Source organism: Cyprinus carpio, chromosome A14 (genome assembly GCF_018340385.1).
Source record: "Cyprinus carpio isolate SPL01 chromosome A14, ASM1834038v1, whole genome shotgun sequence".
Classification (NCBI taxonomy): Eukaryota; Metazoa; Chordata; class Actinopteri; order Cypriniformes; family Cyprinidae; genus Cyprinus; species Cyprinus carpio.
In genome coordinates, this window is record NC_056585.1 from 7,614,385 (window position 1) to 7,633,685 (window position 19,301).

General features: G+C 37.0%; 3 protein-coding genes across 6 annotated transcripts; 1 reads left to right on the forward strand and 2 right to left on the reverse strand.

The window, feature by feature from the left end:
• Positions 1 to 415: 415 nt before the first annotated feature.
• Positions 416 to 6,436, reverse strand: LOC109059120 (sterol-4-alpha-carboxylate 3-dehydrogenase, decarboxylating-like). Its single transcript, XM_042769829.1, has 8 exons — positions 6,291 to 6,436; positions 6,063 to 6,112; positions 5,545 to 5,706; positions 5,316 to 5,462; positions 4,578 to 4,706; positions 4,262 to 4,404; positions 2,371 to 2,473; positions 416 to 1,122 (listed from the first exon to the last, which is right to left on the reverse strand). Exons 2-8 carry the CDS (start codon positions 6,081 to 6,083, stop codon positions 790 to 792), a joined length of 1,038 nt encoding a protein of 345 aa, XP_042625763.1. The 5' UTR covers positions 6,084 to 6,112; positions 6,291 to 6,436; the 3' UTR covers positions 416 to 789.
• A 691-nt stretch (positions 6,437 to 7,127) lies between these two features.
• On the forward strand, positions 7,128 to 9,021 carry LOC109101740 (centrin-2-like). 2 transcript variants are annotated; one of them, XR_006161607.1, is made up of 6 exons: positions 7,128 to 7,243; positions 7,667 to 7,825; positions 8,115 to 8,243; positions 8,346 to 8,483; positions 8,581 to 8,778; positions 8,815 to 9,021. XR_006161607.1 is itself a non-coding variant. In XM_019115148.2 (5 exons), exons 1-5 carry the CDS (start codon positions 7,241 to 7,243, stop codon positions 8,668 to 8,670), a joined length of 519 nt encoding a protein of 172 aa, XP_018970693.2. In that variant the 5' UTR covers positions 7,128 to 7,240; the 3' UTR covers positions 8,671 to 9,021. The 2 variants fall into 2 exon arrangements, 1 of the variants encoding a protein (XP_018970693.2); XM_019115148.2 differs by having other exon boundaries at positions 8,581 to 9,021.
• Positions 9,022 to 10,186: 1,165 nt separating this feature from the next.
• Positions 10,187 to 18,982, reverse strand: LOC109059123 (acidic repeat-containing protein-like). 3 transcript variants are annotated; one of them, XM_042769830.1, is made up of 13 exons: positions 18,826 to 18,982; positions 17,235 to 17,376; positions 17,014 to 17,146; positions 16,869 to 16,926; positions 15,782 to 15,831; positions 15,637 to 15,703; positions 15,474 to 15,550; positions 14,975 to 15,319; positions 14,084 to 14,249; positions 13,836 to 13,980; positions 11,756 to 11,891; positions 11,474 to 11,678; positions 10,187 to 10,779 (listed from the first exon to the last, which is right to left on the reverse strand). In XM_042769830.1, the coding sequence occupies exons 2-13, from the start codon at positions 17,322 to 17,324 to the stop codon at positions 10,548 to 10,550; spliced, it is 1,704 nt and encodes a 567-aa protein (XP_042625764.1). In that variant the 5' UTR covers positions 17,325 to 17,376; positions 18,826 to 18,982; the 3' UTR covers positions 10,187 to 10,547. The 3 variants fall into 3 exon arrangements, with proteins under 3 accessions (XP_042625764.1, XP_042625765.1, XP_042625766.1); XM_042769831.1 differs by having other exon boundaries at positions 17,235 to 17,373; positions 18,826 to 18,981; XM_042769832.1 differs by having other exon boundaries at positions 17,235 to 17,394; positions 18,826 to 18,968.
• Positions 18,983 to 19,301: the final 319 nt, after the last annotated feature.

The window sequence follows — 19,301 nt, forward strand, 5'->3', positions numbered from 1 at the left end:
TACAGCAAATTAGCATTTGGGTCTGGCTTCATTATTTTATGGAACGCCCTCTTTGTGAATTTAGTCAAATTCCTGATGGATAAAATAAATATAATCCGTCCTTTGCCCTCAGAGAATATCCCGCTTCACTTTAAAAATTATGTCATCATTCACTCACACGCACGTCAAGACTTTTGTTCACCTTCAGGACACAACTGAAGATATTTTAAATATTCTCTCATCATTTTTGTCCATCCACAAAAATCTGCAACTAAAACTTTAACCCATAACAAAGTATAAAAGTCATGGTCAATGTAATGCATATAAATCCCTATTTAGAATCCATGATTATGTTTACTCTGTCTATTTATGGCATCAAAGTTTAGGTGGAATAAATCGTTTCAAAGATCAACCAAAGTATCACGGTTTCTGAACGTGAGGGTCGAGAGTCTTTATTATTGGGTGAATTATCCCACAAAAACACTACATGAGTAAAACTAGTATCCAGAAAAGGAGCATGACACAATTATAAACTTGATTTGAAATTTATACAAAAACTGAATAGCTGTTACATAAACTCTGAATTCTTTTGGACCAAAACAGAAAGAGACCAATGTTCATATTTGCCATCTGAATTCAGCATCACTGTTCAACTACATGCAGTCACATCCTGGTTAAAAGGCAGATTTAGAACAGGAATGATTAAGTGCATTGTTAATATAGCCTAGTAAACACTGGTAATCCAACAGATACATCCAAAGCTCATATTTCATAGTTCAGCAAACAGTAATTTATGTCTTCACTGTGGTGTTATGCTCCTTTCCGCAGATGTGGGTAGCTCTCCACAGTGCGCACTATTGCCTCTCGTAAAGGCACCAGCGGCTGGTAACCCATGTCCTTCTTGGCCCGAGCGCAGCTGTAGTAGTGGTGGGTGCCAGCCAGAGCTACTCTCATAGGGGTGAAGGTGGGCTTGATCCGGATCAGAGGCCGCAGTACCAAAGCCATCAGCCACAGCAGCAGGGCTATCCCATAGACCAGTGTGTAGGGCAGGTGGTATCGAGGAGCACTGTAGCCCAGACCCTCCAGAATCTGAGACATGAAGTCCCAGAAACGCACCGGCTCATCGTTGGTTATGTGGTAAGCCTGTTAGCATGAGAACACTGAAATTAAATATGTGCAGGGTTTATTTTAAGCAAGGTTTAAATGGTTGTAAAAATTGAACTACATTTTCTTATTGGTTTCCATATAGAAAAATGCAAACTCCACTTATTCAAGGCTTTGTATTAAATGCTCATCTTGAATTTCATATGATAAAATACAACATAAAGGTTCGCCAAAGAGCCTTTTCCCAGTAGTGGCTAACGGATTACTTTTTAAAATTACTTTCTTCAAGTAACTAGTACGGTAACACATTCCTTTTAAATTTACAAATATCTGAGTTACTTTTTTAAATAAGTAACGCAAGAAGACACCTCTTCTGTCCCCGCGTCGAGAGAAATCTGTAGTTCCTTCAGGCTGAGGCTTATTAATTTCAGTTTAGGTGTGAAAGGGCCTTTACAGTTGCCAAAAACATAACTTTTGGGTTTTTTGTAATTAAAAAAACACTACAAAGAAGCAAACCCAGCCCAGGTGACAAAAAGTAACATAATGCATTACTTTCCATAAAAAGTAACTGAGTAACAATATTGTAATGCATTACTTTTAAAGTAACTTTCCCCAACACTGGTGGCAAAATGTTCATTTTTGACAAGGGTTCAATGAAAGTTCAACAGCAAATAAACGTCTCCTATTACACACACTAGGTAAGGCTACACAGGTAAAAGTACATTTAAGATAATGAGTTAGCTAGCCAATTTGGGTTACTGCAAAGCTCTGATGATACATTACTATTGGCTAGTTACAGTTAGTTAATGTAACGGCTAGTTTTGGGTAGCTTAGATGAAAAACACTAACCCAACTGTGCCAAGCTCCTATTGGCTATACGATATCTTACAAAATACCAATACAGACAGCCAGCTTTATTATTTTTGGCATCATACTAAAACACTTTCTATTTTCTAGAGCATTTAGGTAATTTAACCATTTTCAGAGATTGAATAATTACACGACAAAGTTCAAGGTCTCTCAAGATCTGTATAAAAGCTGCATGTTGTAAACTCTTTTGACCATTGCTGCATTTAATGAATGACTGAAAACCCCTATGAAAAATTTGAGAGTGTTTTTGTTATTAATGTGTTTCCCTGGAAGTGGAAAGTCAAAGCCTGATGCATCATTCATGTCGGTTGTTTACACATTACACACACACACGTGGGATTAGATCTATGAATGCACGTCTAGAAACATCTCTCACTCATTCAGTCTCTCACACTCTCTTTCACACACTTCGCATACCTGACCGCAGAGCGGAGAATCAGCCTTGAGGTGTTCAGCTGCTAAAATATGCCCATGAACTACATTCTCCACATAGGTGAAGTCCACAAGATTGGATCCATCTCTAAAGAGCAAATCAGCATTAGATCGTACGTGATTCATTAATGATCACATTATGTCCCTCACATCAACATACAGCGGGGTCCAAACATCAGAGACCACGCCGAAACTTTGACATTCAATATCTAATGCAAAGCAGGACATGCAACAAAAAATTTAAACAAACAAACAATGACATAAAACGAATAAAACAGATTTAAAATTCTGCACTGGATCACTGATCAAAAAAAGAACTAATTTGTACAAATGGTCATATTTTCTTGCTTTCACTGAAGCACAAGATGCTTTTTGGATTATTTTCAAATCATGCAGCAGAACATGATCATCAGGTTTTGTTCAATCTTGCTCCTGGACAGACACTTTCCTGCAGAGTTTAGCTCCAACACACAGTTTCGAGCGATCCCGAAGACCTTAATCAGCTGCTTCAGGTGTGTTTAACCCAAGTCTAATGCTGCATTTACACTGGCACAAACAAATCTGACACAGATTGGAATTTGTTGCACATGTAAACACAAAAATCCACACAAGATCAGATTTTTTCACATCCGATCTGAGCCACTTCCAAATGTGGTTTTAAATCAGATACACATCCGACCTACCTCTAAACAGAAATAAAACTCCCAATGCGACACGTTTGCCCATAAAGATTGTGTTTTAATGATGGATGGAATCTTTAAAAAATTGCACATTCAGGAGGTGATTTTAAACACCTGCCCCGTGAATTTTATAAATACAACAGCTTAAAGCTACATTATATCTCTCAGCAATGACGTGATAACTTTTTGTAATTAAACCAACAAGCTTCACTTTTTCGCAAGCTTCACACATTTGCTCACGCGTTTTCTCTCTCATTAATTATTTCAAATTCATTACAATAAATATCATCTTGGCGCTACTTTATTTCACTAAAGAATTCTACCTCTTAACGAGCTGGAGATAAATTAGCCTAACAAATGAAAATCACTGGTATTTTCCGTTATTCATCCGTCAGATTTTGTGCTGCTAAACATCCACGACAGCTGTTGTCCATGCTGGAAAATAACGGCCACTCGACGTGAATTATATACATTTTAATAACACAGACATTCAATCCCGAAGGTCTACCATGTGCACAGTAAAGCGATAACTGCAGACAATCCTTCTGGGCGGGAATTAATTTAAACACAGATACAGACACTGGATAGCAGTCATGTCTAAAGTGAATGTAAACAGGCAGGCTAAAAAAAAAATCAGATATGGTCAAAAGATGGGAAGACTTGCATCCTAAGTAGGAACCCTTGATAATGTTGAGCTTATTGTGTTTGATGAACAGAAGGGTAAGCTCTCGCTCGAGTCAGCCGAACAGTTTACCATCAGTACTGTCAATGGTTAATTCAAGGTATGTTTTCAAATATTTCTAATGAGATAAATAAATAAATAAATAACTGAAATATTGTCTAAAAAAAAAAAAAGTGAAGTAACTTCAGCTAACAGGTGTATACTGCTTTAACTGTACTGCCACCCGTGCTCTCTGTTGTTTTTAGCATCAACTAAACTCATACGGGCCAAAACACTGCCATTTCCATCACAATATGTGGTCGGATACGGGGTCTGCCAGGTTCACATTTTCCAAAACACTGCATACTGTACACAGTACAGAAGGCAGTATGAATGACTGCTGAAATGATTCATGAAAATGGTTCAAGATAATATTCTAGATAGCAGTCTGCCACCTAGTGGAGTAAAGGGCTCTCTGCATCACAGTTTTAATGTGGTGCTACAGAGACCTTCAGTTAATGCCACAGTCGCTCACCCGATGATGAACTTCATCTTTCCTCTGCGTGCTGTATCTATCAGGATGGGCACTAACTGAGGGTCCCGGGGGCCAAAGATGCCATGAGGACGAATAGCCACAGTGAGGAAACCCTTCTCTTTACTGCAGGCCTCCAACACCAGCTGAACACACAGAAGCAGATTGAAAAAGAAAAAAAGAAGAGCACATCAACCAAAATTCATGAAAAACTCAACTCATTAACTATTTAGCTCATTTGATTGATTTCAGTAGAGTGCTGAAGTTCAGGAGTAATGTTAAAGGGAGATGAAATGCCTTTGATATGGTTCATACCCACCTTTTCCTGTACAATTTTGGTCTCTGTATAATAATCAATTGGCTTTTTTGCATAAGGCAAATCCTCTCTCCCATTCTTGATGTCAGTTCCTTCAAACACCACACTAGCGCTGCTGGTCAATATCAATTTCTGTAAAAACATCACGAATGTCAACAACATAATTTAAAGAAATATTCTGGATTAAAAAATGCTCTCGACTGCCACAGAAATAATTTTAAATCCGTTGTTGGACAGAGATGAAGCAGAAACCCCCTGCTGAATATTGTATAAAATTGTACCAAATGAATGTTTGAACACACCCGAGTATGATGGGGCTTATATTGCCAAACCATTAAAAAATAATAATAATAATTTTTGATGTTTTTGGTGTGTAGAGTGAGTGACAACTGGGTTCTGTAAGATTTCTTTTAATTATTATTTTTTTCTCTCTCTCTCTCTTATGCTCACCACGGTTACTTTTATTTGATCAGTAATATTGTGAAAATATTAGTACAATTTCATACAATTTATTATTAATTTTACTCCAGTCTTCAGTATCACATGATCATTTAGAAATTATTCTAATATGCTGATTTGCTCCTTAAGAAACACTTCTGATCATTATCAATGATGGAAACAGTAATGTTTTGATAGATTTGATGCATCCTTAATGCATTATCACTGACTTTAAACAGTAATGTATATTACATTTAATTTTACCATCAGCTGACACACATGATAGTGATTTATAACACGTACCTGTACTCCTGCCTCGTGACAGGCCTGTATGACCGTCCGTGTCCCATCGATATTAACCCTCTGAAACAGAGCGCGGTCATCGCTGGCCGGAGCAGGTGAAGCACAGTGAAACACTACAGACACTTCTTTCAAAGCCAGCAGCAAGGCCTGAAGACATCAGGAGCACAGAGAGGAAGAGTGAAGACTGCGTCAGACCGATTCTGCCAGATCAAAACTGAACAATCCCCACCTGTCTGTCACACAAGTCCCCTTGATGAAACGTCACTCCTGGAAGCTCATAGGCCTGTCTGATATCAAACACATTCACTGTGTATCCTCTGTCCACTAGACGCTCCACCAGGTGCCTGCCCAAAAACCCAGATCCTCCGATGACAGCACAGCGCTTGCTGCTCTGCAGATGATCACAATATCAAAACAAGCTGAAGTCACTGTCATTTGTCCCTTGTCTGGCAGCAGAACATTTAAAATATCTACAAACATGTACAGCTTTTAACACAGTTAGACTTGGGACAGAAAAATACAAACATCCACAAATGACAATAAAACAGACTGTAACAGTAAATGTAATGTATGATGGTCATTGTGCATTCTGACCAGTGTGCAGAGATATAAACGCACAGTATGGGAACAGAAATCATACTATCATATTATAATGTTAATATCCCAAATACACAATACTGCGCATGTGCGCCATTCAAATCTGACAGAATCATGACAGGTAAAAGTTTCAGGTGTAACTATACTCACTGGTCTCGTGCGCGTTGCCATGTGTGGCTCTCTCAGCTACCGACAGCAGTCTACGGATTAATAAACATTATGCATCTGTTTAATTACACTTCTTAAAACCATTTACTGCACAACATTTTCTAAGATTTTAGTTTTTACTCTGACAGAACTGTTCACTGAAACCAAACTTACGTTCTAGTTACGCTCAAAGCACAATATAGAATATATATACAGGTAAGCAGCACTCACCTGTATATCTCAAGCTAGAGATACAGCTACAGATACAGAGATACAACTATTACGGAGGAAGCACGAAGAGCCATATGGGCAGAGAGCGGAGACACTTCTGAATGGTCCTGTCAACAATCAGACTTCAACCTGACAATGAGTCTAACCAATGAGAGAAGGGCAACGTCAAAGAGCGCCACTGCTCCAGCCAATCAGTAAAAAGTCACCAAGATAGACCCCTCCCCATGATATCACCAAATACGCCCATACATGTGATTTTTATAGTTTATTATTTAGGATATTATAGGAAAGTTTAAGGTATACCTTTATGAGATATACAAATAATAAAACAAATAACGAAAGTTTCAGATCTCAGTCCATACACAGCGAAATAAAATTACTCATTTAAATACGTCTGTTTCATACAAAATGATTGGCTGGATTCTAAATTCATGTTAATCTTACTATTCCTGCTATGTAAATATAAGACAGAACAGTGTGGTAACCAAACACAGCCAATCTCAAATGGATGCGGTAAAAGATGGGTGTGTATGTTGTAATACAAGTTTATGTATTTAAAAAAAAAAAAAAAAAAAAAAAAAATCATAGGTTACCTTTATGCCACGTTTTGGGATTTAAAAAAAAAAACTAGACGTGAATTGGATACTACTTTATCCTCACAGTTTGTTGTTTAAAGAAGCGTTCAAATCGGGAAAAGATGCTTTTGTATGAAATTACCGATCTTACTATGACTTGATTAATTCGTTTGTGCGGAAGCTGCTATCTGGAGCGTCTGGGAGCGTGATTTCATTATTATTCATGAGCCAAGGTTTCTGGCGACGTCTTCCTTTCAGCCAATCAGTTTGGTCTACTGACCGAACGTCATAGAACGTAATTAATATTCATAAGCCAAGCGTTCGCCATAGTAAGGTTTATATTATTCTCCACCTGCTGGTCTTCTCTCGGTTAAGATGGTGAGTCACCACGAATGTCGCGATCTATGCTTTTCTTCTCTAGTTTTGCGACTAGTAAAAATACTGTCACTGTCTTTAAGCGGTCAGTAAATGTAAAATTCCTTATTCAGGTTTGTGTTACATATGTATCCATGTGTGTTATTGCTACTGGTCTTTCCTTCTCATCGGAAAAATAAATACAGAGGAAATAGTCATCAGGGCTTTTAGGACTGAATTTTACAGCCAGTGTTGTTTAAAAAGCAGATAATTTCATTGTCCACTTATTCTCTCTTTCTTTACCCTAACAATATTATTCCAGCTTGAATTATATATTATGTGTCTGCATCATGTCTTGTATTCATCATTTGAACTGTAATGTACACTTCTACTGTACAAAGCTTCTCTTCTATTCTGTTCTATTCTATTCTATTCTATATACCACAGGCCACTAGTCCCAAAAGACCCTCACTGGGGGCAGTAGCCCCTCGTAAAAAAGCCAGTCCCAAGCCTGAACTGACAGAGGAGCAGAAGCAGGAGATCCGGGAGGCGTTTGAGCTCTTTGACACCGATGGCTCTGGTTATATTGAGGTCAAGGAGTTAAAGGTGAGATATAGTGCCATGAACAAAGCTGCCACCAGCAGTTTACATGCCACTGTCAGCTATGTAGTATATCTACACAGAGGGAGCAAAATATCCAATAAAATCTTCATGATGATTGTCTTTTAAGCTTCGAATGTTTCAGGGTTTTGAAAAATTTTGAAGAAGGAAAATGTATGGCCTACTGAGATGAACACAAACCCGAATCATTTTCACTAGTGTGCATTAGACCTTTAGACTCCACTGTATCTGTATATGTCATGCTTTCTGCATATAATGAAGAATTGTGCTCCAGGTGGCCATGAGAGCGCTGGGGTTTGAGCCTAAGAAGGAGGAGATCAAGAAAATGATCGGAGAGGTTGATAAGGATGCTACTGGAAAGATCTCTTTCGGTGATTTTCTGACAGTGATGACTCAAAAAATGGTAAGTTTTTTTAATAATTTAAAAAAAAAAAATCTAGTTATTCCAGCCAGGTAGGATTAAACAGAAAAACAAAATCCATTATTATTGTTTGGAAATTTTAAGGCTGAAAAGGACTCCAAGGAAGAAATTCTCAAAGCCTTTCGGCTTTTTGACGATGACGAGACTGGAAAAATATCTTTCCGGAATCTAAAGAGAGTGGCCAAAGAACTCGGGGAAAACCTCACAGACGAGGAGCTGCAGGTACAAGAATAATCACAAAAGCCCGCCTGTGATCTGTGATAGACATGGACTTCTCTTGTAAAGATCACATTGATTTCTCGTGTATGGCTGTCTTTAGGAAATGATTGATGAAGCAGACCGAGATGGGGATGGAGAAGTGAACCAGCAGGAGTTTCTCCGCATCATGAAGAAAACAAGTTTGTACTGAATCTTATCAGAAGCACAGGAGTATGAGAAATATTCATTTCTGTGTAAACATGTTTTTATGATTTTGCCGTTTTATGCACAGTACCATTCCCAGACCTTGATGCCTGTCAGCCCCAGCGATCATTTCAGATCTGTGTGGGCTGGACAAACAGATAATCGTCAATTGTTTACACTCTGTATTCTCAAATCTTATCAGTTAAGATATAAACAGTAGCATGTAACACAGTCATATATGGTGTGTGTGGTATGCTCTGAAATATTGTGTGAATCTGTCATAACATGGGTAAATCTCACCTAGAAAGCAAATGTTTTGGGGTCATATTTCGAAATAAATAAAAAATGGATTTTGCATTAAAAAATTAAGCTTATTTTTATGAACTTTCAGATTGACATTTTCATGACAATTAGTTTTTAAGAACCCCCAAATGTCTCACAAAAAACTCACTGCCATTAATTTATGAAAACTTAAAAGATTGTATTAGTAAAAATAACTATTAAAATATAAACGGTTTTCTTTATATAAAATGTTTTTTCAGATTCACTCAAATATACTTTACATTTAAGTTTCTGCCTTATGGTATGTTTAAGTATTTATGAATAGTATATCACTAACTAAATAATCTATTTAATGTTTGTTTAATTAATTTATATATTTATATTTATATATTTATATAGTATTTTTGTTTATTTTTATATTTATATGTATTTGTAAATTTTTTGTTTACCTTTATGCACCCTTCAAAATTAGTTTCAGATGGTTTGTATTTAAGTACATTTGAGATGCTCTTTAAATATTATTTAAAATGAAATAAATTGTATTAATCAGCTGAAGTTACTGAGATGATTGGTGTTTTATTGCTTCTCTTGGTTCCCCCAGTTTAACCTTCATAATGCATGAATCCTCCTGCATCTCCTATGCAGGGTGAAATAAAACATTTTGACTCACAGATGCAAGTGTGAAACTGAACGACAATACATGCTGGTCTTCACACTCGCTTGAGATACGTCATTAGTGAGAGATTATAACAGAAATATGATGCCATTGCCGGTTCTTGTTGTTGACTCGTGAGCTCACACTTTCGGAGATGGGTCTCAAAGTCTCAAGTGAGTCCAAAAACTTGCGTGAACCAACAGTTTTGCTTATTTATTTTTTAGTTAGTATCATATTGTTAGTGTCATGCATGATTGCCAAAATGTCCAAAATTAACTACTGTTCAAAAGTGTGGGGTCAGTAAGATTAAAAAAAATAAATAAATAATACTTTTATTCAGCAAAACTGACTCATTAAACTGATATAGGTTTATGTCTTCACAGTAAAGACTTCTGCAATGTTACAAATAAATAATAAATTACGTTCTTCAATAAATGCTGTTTTGAATTTTATGAAAAAAAAAATCCTGATTTTGTTTCCACAAAAATATTAAGCAGCACAAACGTTCCCACCATTTATAATAATAAATGTTCTGTAGTGTATTCTGGATTCAGTAAGATGCACATAATAAAGGGATAATAAAGAATGTAATAACTCAGTTGTTTATTCTGAAGAAAAAACACATCTAAACAATAAAACGTACACAAGATAACCAACATGACACACGAACAGAAAAAGAAAAAAGAAGACACGCTTATCCCTTTGATAAGATCTTAAGATTTAGGGAGTAAATAAACATGAATATGGCTCATATATCATAAGGCTTTTATGGCCATTAACCATAAATAAAACCATTTCACAGTATAAAAACAAATAGTGATAGTCTGATGGAGGCTGACATGCCCACAAGAGTCCCCGTAAGCTGACGCTGCATATGAACAGAACTCAAACTGACGCAGCAGTCGTGATGGTTTGAGGTATTTGAGACTCGTGTGTCTGATCAGGGATCAGCTCTGACTGAGACGTGTTTGGCTGGCGAAGTCGGCGCTGAGTTTGCGCATGACCTCAGCGTGACTCTGGCCTGCCAGGTCCTGTCTCGCGGACCTGTAGTTCTCCTTCACGAAGGTGGCGAAGGGTGTGGGCGCCCGCGGCTTCGAGGGAGTCAACAAAACCAGCTGCCCAGTGCACAAAGCACACACAAACTTTGTGGTGTCCAGGGACTTAGAGTGACGGCCGATCCTGTGAGGGATATAAACACGGACTGTTAGGGACAGAATTGGGATTTATTGTTCAAAGGTGCGGTCACATGACTGAAATTTTGCCGGCAAAAAAAGGTCCAGTCTACTGCCAGCCAATAGGGTCACTCGGTGTCAACTCAACCAGAGGTCCCCGCCTGAACGTTTAGATTTTGTCAAGACCTTTTCTGAAGAAAGATAAACATGTATAGTGATGAAAGCCAAAATATTAAATGTCACAGATATATATTTACAGAGTAATCCACTATTTTAAAGAGGGTGGTCAAAATGGCAAGATTCGGAGTAAAAAAGACTTCAGAAAGATGGCAGCATCATCATGTTATTTGTACACAGAGATTGGTAGGTCTGTTAGTAAAATTATGTTTAAGTTCCAGATATTGTACACAGAGATTGGTAGGTCTGTTAGTAATTCTGTTCAGCCGTTTGGCTGCAGGCCCTGTATGATTCAGTTCCAGATATACCGGGCTAAATTATACGTTCCAGATATACCGGGATCTAAATATGGCTCCAGGAGTAAATAGCTAAATTATACACATTTTCAGTCGTCAAAAACCTAATGTTGGTCAGTTTGGTTTAAGGTGAAGATAATGTTGAAAGTAGACATGTATCTTGTTTTCCCCTATCAAAACAAATAAATGTGCTTGATTGTGCAGCGAGCAGGACAGCCCTGCACTCACGTGTTCTTGCAGCGGTTACACTGATACTGGAACTTGTAGTTGATGTCGTAACTGTGGCAGCGGGAAACCATCGGCAGCTCAGGATGAGCCAGCATCGCTTTACGGGCATAAAGCCTCCAGTACGGCCCGTGCCCGTCACGAACATTGTTTATTAGCCATGTAGCAGCATGACACATTTCATGGACTAACGTATCTCGTAACCGATCTGTAATTGGAAACACATTGCGTTTACTGACAAGTGTTGAGAGCTGTTGAGAATTTTAAAACCGTAATGACAAGTACCTGCGGAGTCACAAACTTTGACAGACAGCTCGATGCGGGCGTATCGCTCCCCAGTGCCACGCTCCTGGCCCGAGATGCAATATCCTGCCGTCTTGCGCATCTTCTTGTTCCATGTGACAGACATGTCAGCGGGAAGCTGAGGGGTTAGAGAATTGATGTTGAAACGAATGATTTAAAGTGGAAGTGAAATGTGTTTTTAACACTGATAATGCCCAAATGTATTAGAAAACCAGCTTTACCTAAAATCAGATTTAAACAAATATATTTTTGTATTTTCTGTCTAGCCAGAAAGCCATCATGTTGGAGGAACATAGTTGTCTATGTAATTGGGTTGGTTGGCTTTGTTGAAACCTATGGACGCCCGTTTCCTCCACTGAATAGAAAATAAAAAATGTAATTGCAACGTTTTATCTTTTGCAGTTGCGAGTTTACATCTTGCAATTCTGAGTTTCTTCTCTGAAATTAAGTGATATAAACTCATAAATCAGATTTTTTTTTGTTTGGTCAATTTATGTTTTAGTGTTTTAATTTTGGAATTGTGTTTTTTGTTTGTATCTAATGTGTGTTTGTTTCTATTCAGAATTTTTGACTTTTTTCTTGCATTTAGAGTTAATATCTCTCAATTCTGGCTACTTTTCATAGAAACTGTAAGATATAAACTACAAGTTATATAGAGTTATAAGATGTATCTCGCAATTCTGTAACTCACAACTGCTTGTTATTTAGTGGGAACTGGGAGATATAAACTAAAATTCTGAAAAAAAAAAAGGGACTTGTGGGATAAAAAGTTGCTTTCACCTTTTTTTATTCAGTGTCAGAAACAAGCTTCCACAGAAAACAGCCGTAACAACTCTACCCAGTCTGCTAATTTGTTTGACTCAAAGGTCTCTTCGATATAATCTTCCTGCAAAACTGTTCACTGCAAACTCTGGACATCAAAGGGCTCGTTCTTTTCAGAGCCTCTAGCCAGTGCAGCAGTGCTGATCGCCTCCCGTGCACACATCAACATATCTTTTGCAACTGCACTCATGAATTCAAACCTCTACCTTCTTTAATGAAAGTCTCTAGAATTTTTTTCACCTGCTCTATCGTCCTAACCTTAAATACTAGCAATAGTAATAGTAACCCTTGCCTGAGCAAACACTACTGATGATTTCTAGGGATGTAACGATTCACGATTTTGATTTCATGATTCATGATTTTTTTTTTTTTTTTTTTTTTAACAAAATGAGATTTAAGACAAATTATATATTACATATGTCCTTTTGCTTGGACAAAATGCAGCATGGTTCTTTGTGAAATTAAAATATAACACTATAATAATATACTTATATAACACTTATATTATTGCTTTTTTGTTGGTTTTGATTTTGTCCTCATTTGTAAGTCGCTTTGGATAAAAGCATCAGCTAAATAACACATTTTTTATATAATGTAAATGTAAATAAAAATAAATTGAAATTTTAAATCAAGCCCCAAATCAAATACATAAGTAACACAAATAAAATAAGTCTCTTTATATAAACAAAATAAGGCTTTGTCTGTTCTCTTTCCATTTAAAATTAGAGGCAACCACTGCATTTTAATCACGATCCAAACAAAGATGCTGCATACATGCAACATGAGCAGTTTTTAATCTAAATAAGATTGTAGAATTTAGAAATTTGAAGCAAAAACGATTTAACTTCAGTTTTGTGAAACTACACATAAAAAATATCTGCATGAAACAGAAACGGCAGACGAGCTGAACGAGACGCAGATTCACTCTCAGCCAGCAGGTGGAGCTTAAAGCCTTTCCTTGGTTTCTGCTGTAAACAAAGCAGTGCTGCATTTATGAACTTTAATATGGATTATACAGAGGCAAGATGAAAAGAAAAAATACCATCTGAACCTTTCTAAAGAGAATAAGTTCCCCTAAATCATACATTCATATAAACTCCTTCCCCTAAATGAATCGCAATTGTTTAGCATCTCAACCGATTTGAATCGTCACATATTTGAATCGATTTTCAACTGCCTCATGGTTAATCATTACATCCCTAAGATAACTACAAATGGATTTGGAGGTTTTCACATATACCTTACTGTCAAACACGCTGGTGTTGTAGAGCTGGAAGAGTTTGTTAGTGAGCTCCTCTTTGTTGAGTTTGAAGCTGCGGCTGTAGGACGATCCAGGAACAGACAGGGACTGCAGGAAGCAGCCGGGAGTTTTACACACCAGCACCCTGACAAAATCAACAACAGGAAATGATGTCACAATCCACTGCTGACAGAATGCATAGGGTCTTCAGAGAGGAGCTGTGGGGTGACTCAGAGGGTCAGCAGCACCTGCTGTTGGGCGCAGCTCTGGGCTCAGTTTGGCTCACTGGTCTGCTGCGGGGCGTCTGCTGCACTGGGGTGAGGGTTGTGGACGATCCTTTAACCGGTACTTGGTTAGCGGCTTTCTTACCCACAGCAGATGGTGTCGACAAACACGGAGGTCGTGGTTTGGATTCTACATGGAGAGAGAGTGTAAACGGAAAATAAGTGGTTCTTCTTTCTGTAGTTCAGATTTGGGGACAATGTTTAAGAAGATATTTTCACCAGCCTTCAAAAAAAAAACACATCACAATAAATCAATAACAAAAAATATACAGGCTTCAAAAACTTAAACAACAAAAGAAAAAAAAATGCATATAATTAGGCTTTTCCATTTGCAATGATTTGTTTAACATTTTTAACTGATGAGTTTATTAATTTTTTAATGCCATGTTAGCATCTGGACTGTTTAAGTGGAAAACACCAGGTCAGCAACTTTAAACTATTAGGATTTTAAATTTTCTATGATTTGTTCAGGTGATATTTTATAATAAAAAATTTTTAATATTTTAAGGCTTTTTCTGTAAGTATTATAATATTCCACTTAAACAGCGTTTTCTGGCAGTATTATAAACATTACAGTCCAACAGGATGTGTTTAATAGTCTGATACTTCTGAGATTATCATCACAGCTCATTCTCACAGTTTGACAACCTCATAAACAATGACCAAAACAACTGCATCTCAAAACCTCTGGTTATGTTACCCATTTTCTGTCAGGTACATTTCAATTCAATTCAATTTCAATAAAGCACAAACCAACCAAGCTTGCTCTAACAATTTGTGAACCATGAATATTTAAGGTAGTCAATTTTGCCACATCTAGCCCTCCAAACAAGACTGAAACCATGTGAGCTGTACCTGGAGGTGGCTTCGGGCTTGCATGTGTTCTGCCTCCTAGGTTCTGATTCTGTCTGACTCGGTCCAGTAAGGACTGGAACTCCTCCTCAGAGCTGCACTTGTCCTCTGGACCGGCGTGTGTCGTCACAGGGACTGCTGGCGGGAGCACACAAGGCTTTGTGGTCTCCTCTCTGCCTGCACTCGTGGCGTGATGTTCCTCAGAAGGTGGGCGGCTGTGTCTGGTCCTCCAGGTGCTCTTGATAACAGCGTCACGGTCGTCATCGCTGTCGCTCAGGAAGACAGGAGAATCACAGAGAGACAGAGTCTTCTGAACTGATTTAGGAGTTCTGGCAGTCTTGGCTTTCCCTGTGCAGAAACAACACCACTTGCTGGATACACCATTTCCATTAAAAAAGTCCCACAACTTGATCTATCATCTATACTTGGCATGAAAAGGAAGTTATTTATAATAATGATGTGCACAGATGAATCATAGTGAAGCGCTCAAAGATAATCATACCTTTACTAATGGAAGGCTTCCTCTCAATGACAAAATCATCATCAGATGACATGCTGTCCACTATGAAGTGTTTCAAACTGAGGGGTGAGATATAAAAAGTGACGGTCGACCGTAATGACGATTCACTGAAGAACATGTTTAAGGCAATTTATGCTACACTGACCTGTCATCACTGCTACTCACAGACTGATGATGGACTTTAGACTTTGGGGTTTTCACTCGATTTAAAACTAGAAAAAAATACAAATGTAAAGACTGTGACATCTCTCAAAAAAATCTGATTGAAATGCAGATGTTAAAGAACTTACATGTTTCAAATTCATCATCACTATCTGAAGACAGAACTGGAATTGGTTCTCTAGGGTGGAAAAAAGTGATTTCAGGATTATACATTCACTGTTTTAATGACACTATATTATGTCATACACTGCCGTTCAAAAGTTTGGGATCAGCAAGATTTTTCATGTTTTTTCAAAGAAGTCTCTTCTGCTCATCAAGGCTGCATTTATTTGATCAGAAATACAAAAAAAAGTAACATCTCTAATGTGAAATATATACTTTAAAATAGAATTTATTCCATTGATGCAAAGCTGTATTTTCAGCATCATTACTCCAGTCTTCAGTGTCACATGATCTTCAGAAATCATTCTAATATGCTGATTTATTATTTATGCTGGAAACTGTGCTGCTTAATATTTTTTTGGAACCTGTGTTTTTTTTTTTTTGTTTGTTTGATTGTTTATTTGTTTGAAAGATGAGCATTTTTTTTTAATTTTTCTTTGTTGTATAAATGTTTAATAGAGTTTTATTTTTTAGGGTTAGTATTTTATTTTATTTATTTATTTTTTTGAAAATGCTGTCCTGAAAAAAAAAGTATCACAGGTTCCAAAAAAAATAATAAAAAAAAATAAAAAAATAAAAAAATATATATTATATATACACACAGCACAACTGTTTTCAACATTGACAGCAAATCAGTATATTAGGATGATTTCTGAAGGATCATGTGACACTGAAGACTGGAGTAACGATGGTGAAAATACAGCTTTGTGTCACAGGAATAAATTACATTTTAAAATATATTAAAATAGAAAAACATTATTTTAAATGGTAATAATATTTTACTATATTACCAATTTTTCTGTATTTTTGGTCAAATAAATGCAGCCTTCACGAACAGACGAGACTTCTTTAAAACACATTAAAAATCTTTTGAACAGCAGTGTATATCAGTCCTATCACTTTATATAACAAAATTAAGGACACAGAGCTTAACTAAAACTGTAAATTACTTCGGCCAGAGAATATGATCCTTGAGATTTAAAGCAGCTGATGAACATGTGTAAGGCATCATAACTATAAATTACAAATATTCCTAATTTATCAAATCCTCACCTCGGTTTCTGGGCAGACTGTTTAAATGTAGATTTTGGGGTAGCCTTTGCAGCAAGAACTGGTGAAAGAAAATCAAACAGACACAAAATTCATTAATAATGTGAGAATATAAGCAAGCACAAAGTATTCCTCAAGCCAAACTTACACTTGTCAAGTTCCTCCTCATCTGACGTCCACAGCACATGCTTCTCTTTCCCTGAGCCGTCAGTGTCTGACCGCAGCAGTCTGTGCGCTGGATCTGTGCTCGAGTCAGAACTGTTCTTCAAGCTCTTCCTCAACTGAAACAACAGCAAGAGACAGCTCTAAAGACACATCTCGGGATAGGTTTCATGCAAATGATGTATATGTTCATTTTAAGGACCACACCTTCTCTTCAGCTTTATCAAGACCACCATCTCTGTCCCAGCCCAGCTTTTCAGAGACTCTCTGAAACAGCGATACAGTGCCGGGATCCATCGCCACATGAAGTCTGGAAAACTACTGAGCGCCTGAGCACATCACTCTCCTGCTGTCACAGTGTTAAAGACTGATCACATGATAAATCCAAATACATTTACAAATGAAAACAATACTGAATTGAACTGTTGCAACTGAAGGCGGCTTGCATTGTATTGCACTGAATATGTGTTATACATGGGACTTTTCATCTGTTAATATTAAATTAGATTACAATTAATAAAATAATAAGCATATAAAATAAACATTTTACAAACAAAAAAAAAAAATAACTGCATAGGTGTATGCTGGCCATATTTAGAAATCTGGAATCTAAAGAAGCAAAAAAAAAAAAAAACATCAAAATATTGAGAAAATCACCTTTAAAGTTGTCCAAAAGAAGTTCTTAGCAATGCATATTACTAATGATAATACATTTTTTTTAATTATTTACGGTAGGAAATGTACAAAATATTCATGTAACATGATCTTTACTTAACATCCTAATGATTTTTGGCATAAAAGAAAAATTTATAATTTTGACCCATACAATGTATTTTTGGCTATTGCTTTAAATATACCCCAGAGACTTAAGACTGCTTTTGTGCTCCGGGGTCACACATATTGTTACGTTCTGGCAATAGTAATTAGTTACACTACTAGTTACACTGCTTTTCCTTCAAACCCCACATAAGTTGTAATTGTGTATCTTCTCATAATATTCTTCTAAATTGTTACAGACAATGTATTTCTGCCTCATCATTTGACCAAAGTACACACTGGACGTCAGTCAGAAGTGATTACAAACACTCAGTGGTGACTGATAGTGACTTTCATGTAAAAGTGTTGTATTAATTATTGTGTGCAGCTTGAAGCTGTTACCCATATATGATTATGTTAAGTATTTATAGTAATAGTCACAGTAATTAATCACAGTAATGTAATTTATACCGGGATTTTTGGTATTTTTGTTGTAATTTGTAAGGTATTGGAGGGATTTTGGTGTGTGTGTTTAAATTAATGTTACAACTTACACAATCTGTGTTCCTGAAATCTTAATAGTAACTATAGTTACACTACTAGTTACTGCAAAAAGTAACATTATTACTGTAACTCCTTACTATTACTAGTTACTGCCCAGAACTGGTGTTGAATTATTAATAGCACTGGAGTAAACTCTTCAGTAGGACAGGACTGAAAACCCATGTAACGTTACTACATCTAGACATTACACTGTAGCGTTACTTCTTCAAGATAACGTTACACCTGCCGATTTCAGTAGATAATGACTACATGTCCATCACTCCTGATGATAAAACCCGTGGCTGGCATCAAAACGTGGATATAGACCCCTTTATCACTTATTAATAAAATAAATATCCATCCCAAACTGGATATATTTATCGGCGTTTTTCTTGTATGCAATATCGACAAATAAACAAGCGACCACGTGACAAACGCACACACTTCATGACAAACGGACATTTAGCTTCAGCCAAAATGTTTGGTTCGTTCAACATACCTCATAAAACTGAATTTTATTTATCGCGCCTTCAATCAAATGAGCAGAACTTTAAACCACCAGCTGCGTTCAAATTTCCCCAACCGGAAAGTGTCATCTGAGAGAGAGAAACAACTTCCGGTTCCTGAAGCGTTTGCTTCCACTGGGTGGCGCTTACATGAATACCCCGCACATGTTTCTAGTTTTCTCCCAGATGTATTGTTGTTGCATTGTGTGACAGTAGCACAGTTTGACTGAAACTTGAGCTGTCTAAATATGTTTGACTGCTTGTTCAAATAAATATTCACCAATATATTCTTGTATTATCATTCTGTATTGTCCAGAGTAGTCTGTATATTATGAAAATAGCTTACAAATATAGGATAATGGTTAAGAACTTGGAAGGTTGCTCTGTAGAACAAACTGGAAATAATTTTAACACACATCCACATGCTTTCATCACCTAAAGGTCCAGCTGTATTTCTGTAGCGTAGGGT